Here is a 13,069-nt window from a genome sequence, read left to right as displayed (position 1 = left end):
GATCCAACTGGCTCTGCAGATACTGCAGGCAGCTTCGCAACCCAGCGCTCAACTGCTGTGCCACCAGGGGAGGGCCTACCAGAATTATTTTAATAAGAAATTCTCTACTAATAATTGTATTTTCAGGACTTGAACTATGGTGATATTCTGCATATTATAAAATTAAGCCTTTGCTCAAAATAAATTATAAATTTATTATCAGATACCTTGCATTTATTTAAAAAGTTATTACATGCCCCTCATTTCTCATATTCTGTGGCTACTGGAATGGAGCCACACTTATTACTTACTGGATGGAGCTTTCAATCCGGGTGATAGTGAGGAAAGCAGCAAGGTTTGCTGTGTAAGATGAGATGACAATCAAAGCAAATAGCCACCAAGCTCCCATCATCATTCGGGTAGCCAGAGTTGTATATGGGACCTCCCCACCTATGGAAAGAGGAGAAGAAATAAAAGAACATCAACAGGTATTTGAAAATATTTTCAATACAACAAGTATTGAAAATCTGGGGACATAAGATCAATATCCAATTAACTTAACTAGTGAAAAATCTTTCTATATAATAACATTAGCACATATCTCTGTATTTTACTTATGTCCATCACTTCATATTTTAGTCTCTTTTATGAGGTTATATGAAATTGACTCAAAAAGAAGCATGATAAATATTTATCATAACTTTTTTACATATTTTTCTACCTTTTTGTTTAAAACTAAAATTAATTGCCCTCTCATTATAAACACAAATGAAGTATAGATTTTATTTGCAAGGACTTGATTACCAGCTAGTTAAGTGATATTCATAATATTGTGGCTATATTTAATCACTTTTTCAGATTTCTAGTCTATAATTTTAATTTTTTTAAAGATTGATTTTATTTATGTATGCATATAAGAACTGGGGTGTAGGCCAGATATGTGGAGATGGGGCTGAAAGAATTCACCAGAGACAGAGTAGGGGGCAGATCTACTGCTGAGTGAAGCAGTGGGCAAGACAGGATTGGTCTGCTGCATCATGTGGGTTAGCTCCTTGGCTGGGGATCAAACTCATGCAGCAGTGGCTAGAGATAACTTAATAGCTCCGAGACTTCAGCCCCTGTGCTACCAGGGAGGCCCTTCTAGTCAATAATACTAAAATATAATTTTTGGTTAAATTATCTAGAATCATAGACTATTAAAGATATTGAGATCACATGCATTATTATGGTCATCATACATCATATCATCATATTTGCTTTTTTTTTTTTTTTTTGTGGGACCCTCGCTGGCGGCCGGGGAACGAACTGTGCTGCAGAGGCTACGGGCAGCCTAGCAGCCCAGTGCTCAACCACTGCACCACCAGGGGAGGCCCCATATTTGCTTTCTTGTATAACTAATTATCTAGTCACTCTTTTGTAAACTTGTGGAATCCTCCTCTCCATCTTCTAAATTTTGTACTGTTTCTGGACTCAGTCCTTAGAATGCTTTCATTCTCTTCTAATGTACCCATCCTGGGTAATCTAAAGTTGTTTTACTGTGGATATCACTTACAGTATATTTAGATAATTGTAACATCCCAGTTACACTTTTCACTCTATTTCTCATACTAAACCATAATTTTCCAACATCTCATCCACCAATTCCTATCACCTTTTACCTACAAATTACATACCAACATCTAAGGAAAATGAGTTAATCTGCCTATTTTTTCTTTTTTGCTTTCCAAACAACAAACAGCCCATAACCTTTATTTATTTTTTAAAGATTTATTTATTTATGCATGGAAGAACTGGGGTACAGGTAAGAGGTGCAGGTGGTGAGAGGATTCACCAGAAAAAGAGTGGGGAACAGAACAAGTGGATTGACAGAAACACACTGCTGAGGGGAGCAGCGGGCGAGTCAGGAAGGGTCTGCTGTGCCATGTGGGTAGCTTCCTGGCCAGGGATCAACTCGTGCAGCAGTGGCTGCAGATTGCTCCATAGGATGCATCTTAGCCCCTTGTGCCACCAGGGAGTCCCCAGCCCATAACCTTTAAATGTTATGTTTCCACCGTTGGAAATCCAGCAAACAGCAGATGGGTCTAATATGCACAACTGTGTATTAGCTATGTGGCCATGGTTGCTTACTATTCCACATTCCAGTCTTTCAGTCTCTCTGTGCCTGCCTACCTGTCTGCCTCCTTGTGTATGCAGTCCCCTGTTTCAGCATTAAGGAATGTCAGACACCTCTAAGTTTCCAAGATTCTTCCTCCTTTTGCCTGCACTAACAAAGACACTGCCTGGCTTGGGATGGTTGTAGAGCACAAGGCCTACCTCATCTCATTATTTGCATTGCTACTGCATCTTCTTAGACTATACTTTCTGAACCACTTAAAAGTTTTTTCTTATTTACATTCTAAACACTATCACTCCTAAGTCTATCACTCTGTTGCCCTTTAAAAATTGAAATGAGATTTCTGTACTTCCCTGCCCAAAACTTTCAGTGGATTCTCATTGCTCTCAGAAAAAAAAAAAAAAATCCAAACTCTCCACCAATGTCTACCAGGGTCTATACAACATTTATGACCTCAGGTCTGTGGAACCAAGCTTAGCTGAGGTTTCGCCATTTTGTATATCCTTCATCTTGATATGTTAGTCCTTGTACAGCCACATTCCGGAGATAGTTTCAACAATCACAACCCTCACCCCACTTGGTGACGAAAAAGCAGACCACCCCAGGTGCCAATGAGGGCAGTCTTATCCATAAATGGGACAGCATCTCTAACCATCCAATCAGTTTGAAACTATAACCGTGCACGCCAAAATGCCTTTGTAGTAGTCAATGAGTAATTGCCAACTTGTTTTAAAATTTGAGCCTGCTTGTGATCCTATAAAAGACCCCTGCTTCCTCTGTTCAGGGCTCTAGATCTCTGCCACTGCCTCGGTGCATGTCGTGAGCCTGGACTCGAGCCCGAATTAAACTCCTTCGTGTTCTTGCATCAGTTGTCTGTGTGTCCTTGGGCTGCACCCATCGACGCTGAGCACAACAGGTCAACTGCCAGATCTTATTGCTTCCTACTCTCTCCAAAGCCTTGTGATTTCTTATATGAGTGCCAGGTCCTTTGCACTTTAAATTTTTTATGCCTGGAATTCTCGTCTTTGTAATTTACAAATGACATTTCCATTCAATATATTAAAGGATACTTCATATTTTTATATTATCACATTATCTAAAGTAACTTTAAAAGATTATACTTTTTCATGCTTTATATTTATTTCCGATATATTATATTTTCTGTTTATAGGAACATTTCTTGTCCCATATTGGGTAGGTAAATATTTGTTGTATTGGTACGTCTTATATGAAATACAAATAGATCTCCTAGAGAAAATTGGGTTTATGCTAAAAGTAGAAATAAATCAAAGAGATATAATACCACCTATGCCTAGTTCCATTATTTTGTGAATGACTTAATAAGATATAGTTAACTATAATAACAGGCAGATTTTTCTTCCAACAATTAAATATTACTGGGTATTTTTTTCCTAAATTTTCAGTTAAGTGCAAATATACCTTTTAGCTAAGTTTTGAATCTTTTTCTTGCTGTAATATACTCAGAAGTTTCTAATCTCAAAGCAAAGGAAATATTCACTCAATTGAAAAAAAAATTCTTATTTTTAAATCTACATGGGGATATTTGGGAGGAAAAATAACTATTTGAAAAAAGAATAAAATAAGAACAAGATGATAGCTAAAGATTGTAAGATGATACATACAGAATAATAGAACACTAAATTTGTGACCGAAAAGGTCTATTTCCTTAAGTCTTTAACTTTGATTAGAGTTATCATCATCCATATGAAAGGCTATTTGTTAAACTTTATTCATCTGTGGCATATAATTTGCAACTTGGCCAATTCACATATTCTTGCAGAGTCCAAACAACTGATATTATATTTACTGCCTGTACTTAGAAATCAAATGGTAAAAGTAATGGGATTCTTGACTTTCAATTCTAGTAATTTAGACAATCCTCCCACTGTGACAGCAACTAGAAAAAAAGAATGCATAATGTATTTGAAAACTAAAGATGTATGATCCTGGAGGAGATAACCCAGAAAAGTGATGTGGCATTTAGTACTGCCTTTTCCCTATGGATACACACATGTGCATGCACATGAGCACACACCCACCTCGATTTAAAAAGAGGAAGCTAAGAGACAGAACTTGAGCACTGCTTTTCAAAGTCTTCATGTTAAGTGGTTATGAAGATTGGGGCCTAACTCTTACCAAATAATGGTGGAATTTAGTAAAACTGGAAATCCTCATATGCTTATGCTTAGAAACTAGTAACTATAAATCTTTAAAACCATAGGTCAGGGCCTCCCTGGTGGCACAAGGGATTAAGGCACAATCTATAAAGCCATCCACAGCCAATGTAGCATGAGTTCGACCTCCGGCCAGGGAGCTACCCACATGGTGCTGCAGACCTCTCCTTACTCACCCTCTGCTCCCTTCTGCAGTGTATTTCAGTCAATCTGCCTGTTCTGTTCCCCACTCTGTCTCTGGTGAATCCTTTCGTTCCTGCCCAACACCTCTGGCCTGTACCCCAGTTCTTGTATGCATAAATGAATAAATCTTTAAAAAAAAGTTCAAAAAAAAACATTAGGAATTTTTAAAATACATTTATTTTATTTATGCATATGATAGATGGAGTTTGGGCCATAGGTGTAAGGCAGAGACAGAGTAGGGAGCAGAAAAGACAGAGCTACTGAAATACACTGCTGAGGGGGGCAGCAGGCAAGAGAGGAGAGGTCTGCTGTGCCATGTGGGTTATTTCCCTGGCCAGGGATCAAACTTGTGGCCAGTGACAGCTTGATAGCTCAACCCCCACACCTCCAGGGAGGCCCAGGAACTTTTTAAAAAGTATTTCAACTGGATCATAATGAAAATGTACTATAACAAAATTCTGCAAGTTTTGATAACTGACAGGATATCCCAAAAAATTTTTTTAGAGGCTAACAATCTGTAATAAATCAAAAAAGAAGAATGAAAATTATTGGTCTATTCATCAGTTTTAACAAGTTAAAAAAAGTCAGCAAGATAAACCTAAAGAAAATGGAAGGAAAGAAATAAACATGATAAAAATAATAAAATGAACAATTATAATAAATGTGGACTTTTGAAAAGACTTCTAAATTATTGTTGAGGTTGATAAAAAAGTAAAAGGCACAAAAACACAGTGACAGGAATGGAAAGGACATTCACTACAGATGTTACAGATATTAGAATAATAAAAAGAGGAGGATCATATATACAAGTTTATTCCAATTAATTGGAAAATTGAGATAAGGACAAAGCCCCAGAAAAATTGTCACCAGAAAAAATGGAAAATTTGAATTATTTTATAATTGGGCTTATGGCAAAATATACTAAATATTGAAGCAATAATGAACTATAATTTTATAAAAACTCTTCCCTAGATCAGGAAAAGGAAAATACTATTTCATATATTTCATGAAGAAAATATGAATTTAATAACATATTCTTACAATGTCATTCCAAAAAAGCAAGTTTATAGATCTGACTTTCATAAAATATTAGATGCAAAAGACTTACATACCACTAAGGTTAAATATTTCTGTAAGAGAAAAACTGTAACTACATCCTACAAGGCTTGGTATGTCATTTCTCATAAATATTTAGTTCAAAATATTTTTAAACTCTATTATAAATTCAAATATTTAAAGATTATTACTTTTGTTATGTTTTCTAGCTCAATTTTTCACACATTGAACATACTATAATTTCCTTCATTTAGTATTTCTTTAATTTTTTGGTTACAATTTGCTCTGTCTTGAATAAGAGATTGCAATAAAATGTGTTCTCTGACCAAAAAATAGCAAATTGGAAATTATAAAAAATAAATTAGCATATTTATATTTTTATATGAATGGGGATAACCAGAGGAGGAGGGGGAGGGAGAAGGAGAGGAATGAGAACAGTTAAGGGAGGGCCACAGGGTCTATGGTGGTAGACTGTGGGTTCTTTCCTGGTGAGCACAGTATGGCGGTAATGCCTGATAAGGGATGTCTTACAATTCTGTAATGTTAACAACGACATAAACCAATATTAAACCAATAAAAATATTATAACAAATTAAAATTAATTTAGAAAATATTAAAAAGAGGTGAAAACCTGGTCCTATGTTGGGGAGAGTGCCAAAGAGGCCAGAGTCCAGAAATACACATACTTACATGGACAATTAATCTACTACAAAGTAGTCAAAAGAAAACACTGGAACAAAGATAGCCTATTCAGTAAATGGTTTGGGGAAGTCTGGATAGGTGCATGCAAAACAATGAAATGGCCATGATCTCACACCATAAACAGCTCAAAATTGATCAAAGACTTAGATGTAAAACTGAAACTGTAAAATGCACAGAAGAAAGCATAAGCAAAACATTTCATGACAAAAGTTTAACAATATATTTAAGGATTTGCCCCCAACAGCAAGGAAAACAAAAGAGAACATAAATATCTGGGAGTACATCAGACTAAAAATCCTCTGTACCATGAAAGAAAACACAAGTAAAGTAAAAAGACCCCGAATGGGAGAAAATATTTGCATACCATACATCTGAGATAGAATGGCTATCAAAGATCTACAAATAACTTATAACACTCTATAAAGACAAAACTAATAATCCAATCAAAAAGTGGGCAAAAGAGCAAAACAGACTGCCCTCCAAAGAAGACATTCAACTGGCCACCAGGCACATGAAAATTTGTTCATAATTTTATTAGATAAATGCAAATTAAGAACATAATGACAGGGGGCCTCCCTGTGGCACAGAGGGTTGAGACAGTGCTGTGAAGCTGTCCACAACCTCTGCAGCGTGGGTTTGATTCCCAGCCAGCCAGGGAGATACCCACATGGTTCAGCAGACCTCTCCTGCCTTGCCTGCTGCTACCCTCAATAGTGTCTTCAGTCCGTCTGCCTGTTCTGCTCTCCACTCTGTCTCTGGTGAATTCTCTCACCCTCCCACATCTCTGGCCTGTACCCCAGTTTTTATATAAATAAAAATAAATCTTTAAAAAAACAGGAGTTAGTTATAAAGAAATATTTAATGTTAAATTAATAATTGTTGTCAGCATTGTTAGAAATGTTGGTAAAATTACTGTCTTTAAAAATTAGTGCAAATGACCAAAATTCTAAATGGAAAATATCTCTGTGTTTGTGTCTTTGCTTTTGTGTCTTTTGTCTCTGGAGGGTTGCTGTGTTAAAATTATTATAAATGGCATCTATATAAATTCTAATAGAAAAGAACCCAATCACGATCTGAAATTTTTGGTAAACATAAACATAAATTAGTTCAAAATGTAATGGTTTAATTGAAGCATTTCATGTCTTAAATTTATAATGTTGGGAGTTAATAGTTCTATTTTATGTTTAAATGTGTTTATTTGGGAAGGGGAATAAAAACTTAGAATAGTCAAAAAGAGTTATTGACCTGGTTTATGTTAACAGAGATAAATATGGATAAATGTGGTTTTGTTTATACCTGGATTTTTTTGATAAAATAGTTTTCTAAAAAGACTAACTAAAAAGACTAAGTAGACTAAAAAGACTACTTCTTCCCTTAAAAAAAATTACCTTTGTTCCCCAGGTAAACACCTTAATTAATTTTTCCTTCACTTGTCCCAGCCAAAAAAAAAAAAAAAAAAACCCTCTGGTGTATGAAAGTTTCATTTGTAACTCTGAACTTCCTATCCTAAAAAATACTAAAGCTACAGTTGGTATCTCTATCTTAAATCTGTTCTTTTTATCATTATTTAAATGGTGGTATATTTCTCCTATAGACTAAGGATCTACTAAGTTTAATAATGAAAATTTGTTGACTATTTAATGAGCTTTTGGTGTATTTTTGCAAAATGACAACTTTATTGACAACTTTATTGTCATCTCACCTATTAAAAAAAATGTGTTTATGTATGAGTTATCCAGTACAAAAAAATAATAGCATGGCAGCTCTTACAAATGACTTAAAGTAAAAAAAAAAAAATGTGAGGCTGACCTGTTAATTGGCTGAAGTTATGTTGGGACAAGGCCTTGGTGTTGACTAAAAGTTTTGGGCCTGACTGATGGACTTTCTCTTGTGCACCCCAGATGACCAGATGACCTCTTGGGAGTCTCCTATCTATACTCCCTGCTTGCTTTACAGTGCGAATGTGCCCCTGCTTGGGCAATGGATGCTCCGTTGCCTAATTGCTTGGGGGGGCTCAAGCCCCCTTTGAAAAAAGATCTCCTCTGGGCCTGCGGGCATAAATAAAGATAAAACTCTCACAACTGTGAGAATGACTCATAGTGAAAATATGAGAAATAACAAGTATGGTGAGGATGTGGAGAAAAAAGTATCCCTCCCTACACTGCTGGTAGGAATGCAAACTGGTTCAGCTCTTATGGAAAGCAGTATGGAGGTGTCTAAAACATTAAAATTGTATCTGCAATTGGACCCAGTAATTCCATTCCTAGGCATCTAACCAAAAATTTAATAACATTTATTTGAAAGGAAATTTGCATACCCATGTTTATTACAATGCTATTTTTTTATAGCTACATTATGGCATTATGGGGCCTCCCTGGCAGCAAAGGCAGTTGACACAGTGCTGTGAAGCTGTCCGCAGCCTCTGCAATGCAGGTTCAATCCCGGTTGGCAGATGAGAATCCCACATAGCGAGGCAGACCTCTCCTGTCTCGCCCCCTGCTCCCCTCAGCAGTGTATTTCGTCAGTCTGACTGTTCTGTTTCCCGCTCTGTCTCTGGTGAATCCTCTGACCCTCTCGCGCATCTGACCTGTACCCTGGTTCTTGATAATAAAATAAATCTTGTAAATAAATAAATAAATAAATAATGACATTATGTAAACAAACTAAATGCCCCCCCCAATAAGTGAGTGAATCAAAAATATGTGTTATAAAGACACATTGCAATACTACTTAGCAATCAAAAAATATAAACTCATGCCATTTGTGGCAACATGGTTGGAGCTTGAAGGAATAATGCTAAGTGAAACAAATCAGAAGGTGAAAGATTACTATCAAGTGGAGTCACTAATTTGTGGAATATAATGTAAAGAAGTTAATAAAGGCAAGGTTAAATACTAATCTCTGATAGCTGCAGAACGGAAGTACCATGGGAGGAAATGGTTGTACGGCAGCATAAAAACAAAGAGGGAAGGTAATGCTCTGTGGGGTATGGTTGATGGGTGGTGGGTGCACTATGGTGTTACTAACTGATGAAGGTATCCTAATTTTGCCTCAGTAAAATTTAAGTAAAAAAAATAAATATAGGGCCTCCCTGGTGGTGCAAGGGTTTAAGCGCAGCACTGTGAATCTATCCACAGCCTCTGTAGCACGAGTTTGATCCCTGATTACTGGCCGGCCAGGGAGCCACCCACATGGCACAGCAGAACTCTCCTGTCTCACCCATTGACCTGCTACTTCCCTCAGCAGTGTATTTCAGTCAGTCTGCCTGTTCTGTTCCCCACTCTGTCTCTGGTGAAATCTCTCACCATCTGCCTCCCACCCCACACCTCTGGTCTGTACCCCAGTTCTTGTATGCATAAATAACTAAATCTTTAAAAAATAAATATATAGGGCATCCTCTGGTGGTGCAGCAGTTGAGTGCTGGGCTGAGTAGCTGCCCGCGGCCTCTGCAGCGCTGGTTCCATCCCCGGCCACCAGTGAGGGTACCATATGGCGTGCAGACCTCTCCTGCCATGCCCACTGCTCCCCTCAGTAGTGTATTTCATCGGTCTGTCTGTCTGTTCTGTTCCCTGCTCTGGCTCTGATGAATTCTCTCACCCTCCCATGCTTCTGACTGTACCCAGTGCTTGTATAAATAAATAAATAAATCTTAAAAAAAATAAATATATAATTTGGTTAGACACTAAAATGTCAATCATTGCAATTCACTGCTTTAGCATTATTTTTTTTTTTAAGATTGATTTATTTATGCACACAAGAACTGGGGTATAGGCCTGAGATGCAAAGGGGAGGGGTGAGAGGATTCACCAGAAACGGAGTGGGGAGCAGAACAGGCATATTGACTGAAACACATTGCTGAAGGGAGCAGCGGTTGAGACAGGGGACGTCTGCTGCACCATGTGTGTTGCTCCCTCGCAGGGGATTAAAGTGGTGCAGTGGCTGCGGACAGCTTCACAAAGCTGCACTGAACCCCACGTGCCACAAGGGAGGCCGTGCTTTAGCATTACTAGGGAGAAAAAAATATAGAATGATGTTGGTAGACACAGATAAGGTACAGATAAAATGCAATATTTTTTCTTAAAAAAAAAAATAACCCCCTAGAAATAAAGAGGCAAAATTAGACCAAAGTAAACTTTCTTATTTTCACAAAGAATACTTTCAGAAAACTTACAGCAAACACATTTATTAACAAAATAAGTACTATAAAATACTATCATGATGGCTACAAAGTGTTGCCAGTGTTATTGAATATTAAATTGTATGTGGAAACAGAGTAGCACAATAAAGCAAAAAAAAAAAAAACGAAAAACAGTTAAAATTGGATAAAATGAGATAGAACTTATGACTTGGCAATATATTTGAAGACATTCCAAAAGAATATAAGATTAATGTCTAAATTAATAAGTTAGCTATTGGTTTACCTTGGCATGGAGTTAATATTCAAAAGTCAATTATATATGCATATATCAGCAATAAACACTTCAAGTATGGAATTAATGTAATTTGCGATAATTCTAGAAATATCAAATATCTAGGAGTAAAGATGTGAAGAACCTCTACATGAAAAGCTTTGAACTTTTTGTGTGATATAAAAGAAGGCTGAATAAATGGACAAATATATCATGTTTATTGTCCAGAAGACTCATTGTAAAGACAAATTCTTCTCAAATTAATCTACAGATCCAACTAATTATTGATTAATCAATATCACAGTATCTTTGTGTGTATAAGAAGCAGAAAGCAAATTATATGTGAATTTACCCAAGAATAAAAATAACCAGGACAATCTTCAAGATGATAGGTAAGACTGTTTTCAGCTGACTTTAGTTTCATATTATAATTAGTATAGTATTTGTAGAAGGATAGACCCAATACTGAAAATTATCTGTGTGTACATAGCACTTGATTTATGCTCAACAGATTTTCTATACAAGGGAAAATCTTCATAAAAACTATTAAATCAATTTGGATACATGTACTAAAATGAAAATTGCCTCCTTATACATAAAAATCAGCATACTATAGATGGAAAATATAAAAAAAAATAAAGCATCCAAAATAATATATTACATTCACAAACTTGGATAGCAAAAGATTTATGTGTTCATGATTTAAAAAGTATTTTTTATAGATTCAGCATGGTAAAGGAGACAATCCCTTTTTAGGGTTTGAGGGTATTTTGATTTCTATAACCTTTGCTGAGGTTGAAATCTCCTGACATCACCCTGCAGAAACATGTGGGATTTATGTTTTCCAAAGTAACTCTTCTATATCTTCTTGACAAGGATTTGCATTTTTATAAAATTGGTTTACCATATCGAAAAACACATATATCAACCTTGCTACTCTATGTATTTTCTTGCTTATAAAATTCATTAAAGTAATAAAACAATGTTTTCTCCTCTGATTGTGAAACTTGATCATTGAACTTGAGGTAGGCAAAAAATTATTGTTCCAAGTCTTATTCTGTGTGAGTATACTTAAATCTTGGTGCTTGAGAATATAGAAGGGTAATTAATAATTTAAAAATATTCAATTTACTTATTTGGTAAATCAGTTGTTCATAGGTCTAAGATTCATAAAATATTTAAAGTATATCAATCATTTTTATATGTTTATCTATTCCTGAAAAACTTATTCATAAGCAGCAAAATTTAGAGACTGGAATCAGAATTGTAAATGCCTGAATATGTTTCTTTTGGTGGAGGGTGTGGAGGGTAATATGGTTTTCTATTGGCAGTGGGTGAATAGGTTCACTTGCTAACCTCGTTTACAAGTAAGACAATTTTCTACAATGTGGCTTGCATATGCTTGATATGATGGAAGACTTGATATGGTAAAGAGGGTGGCATATAGTTTCATATTGTGTCAAAGTGAGAAAGTTGTTCCATTTGCAATTATCTTTCATATTTTCTTATTATGGCTAAGAACAACATGCTAGTTTGTAGATAATAGGATAATAGATGTTTTTAAATTTTGTATCTATTTTTATAAAAAGAAGGCAAATCTCAAACTCCTTTTGGCAGGCAACAAAAGTTAATTAGAATTTAATATTATTGTTTCATTTATATCATACTTATGTTATAGTTATTATCTAATTAATGAAATTGCACTGTTTTTATCAAACATGATCTTTATTAACAATAACTTTAACTGCTCCATAACTTCAATTTCAAACATTCCACACTCTCCTGCCATCTTCTATCTTTTGCATTTCCTCCTTCCTTGAGCTTTGTGGTTTCAAGATCTAAGAACTATTGACCCTACTAACCTTTTACTACTTTCCCCACCCCTGTAGACACAATTTCTCCTTACCCAGATTAATTGTAGTGATTTGTTCAATTCACTGCATTTATCCTCAACTCCCTTGAAATTCTCAGAATCCCAGAGTCAAATTCCCTGTCTGTATGTGAACTGTACAGCTGAATGGAACTGTAAAATAAAATATAACTGTGCAGATCATTTTAAATTCAGGGCCACAAACTTCAAATGAGCCTTTATGTAGTCTTGCACTCATATGATACTTCCCTGAAATTCTTTGTCCTACTGTCCTAGACACAAGAAAAATCTGTCTTCCAATATTCAAAAACTTCTTCACCCCCTACCCCAACCACCCTCATACACAACAGGCTGATCATATCTCATTAGGAAAATGAAAGTTTATCAGAAGGAACTTCCAGAGGAAAGCAAGTTACAGTTTACAGGTGTAGTGTAGTATGGGGTAAGAAAGAAGGGGGAAATGTGCTTATATTTTTTAAAACAAAACAATAAGAAAATAAACCAAAAATAAACACACAAGAAGGATTAGAAGGATTTAGTTAAACAAATAGAGATAAAATAA

General features: G+C 35.8%; 1 protein-coding gene across 1 annotated transcript in view; it reads right to left on the bottom strand.

Annotated features, from left to right (window-relative positions):
• Positions 1 to 13,069, bottom strand: part of GRID2 (glutamate ionotropic receptor delta type subunit 2) — a 1,708,541-nt gene that overhangs the window by 323,551 nt on the left and 1,371,921 nt on the right. The window contains exon 12 of the mRNA XM_037529328.2: positions 291 to 429. Coding sequence (XP_037385225.2) covers positions 291 to 429 — 139 coding nt within the window. The remainder of the gene's footprint in view (positions 1 to 290; positions 430 to 13,069) is intronic.

Source organism: Talpa occidentalis, unplaced genomic scaffold, assembly GCF_014898055.3.
Source record: "Talpa occidentalis isolate TD23 unplaced genomic scaffold, MPIMG_talOcc4v2.1 talOcc4.6, whole genome shotgun sequence".
Taxonomy (NCBI): Eukaryota; Metazoa; Chordata; class Mammalia; order Eulipotyphla; family Talpidae; genus Talpa; species Talpa occidentalis.
The sequence above is the reverse complement of the archived record's forward strand: the minus strand, read 5'-3'. Positions and strand labels throughout refer to the sequence as shown.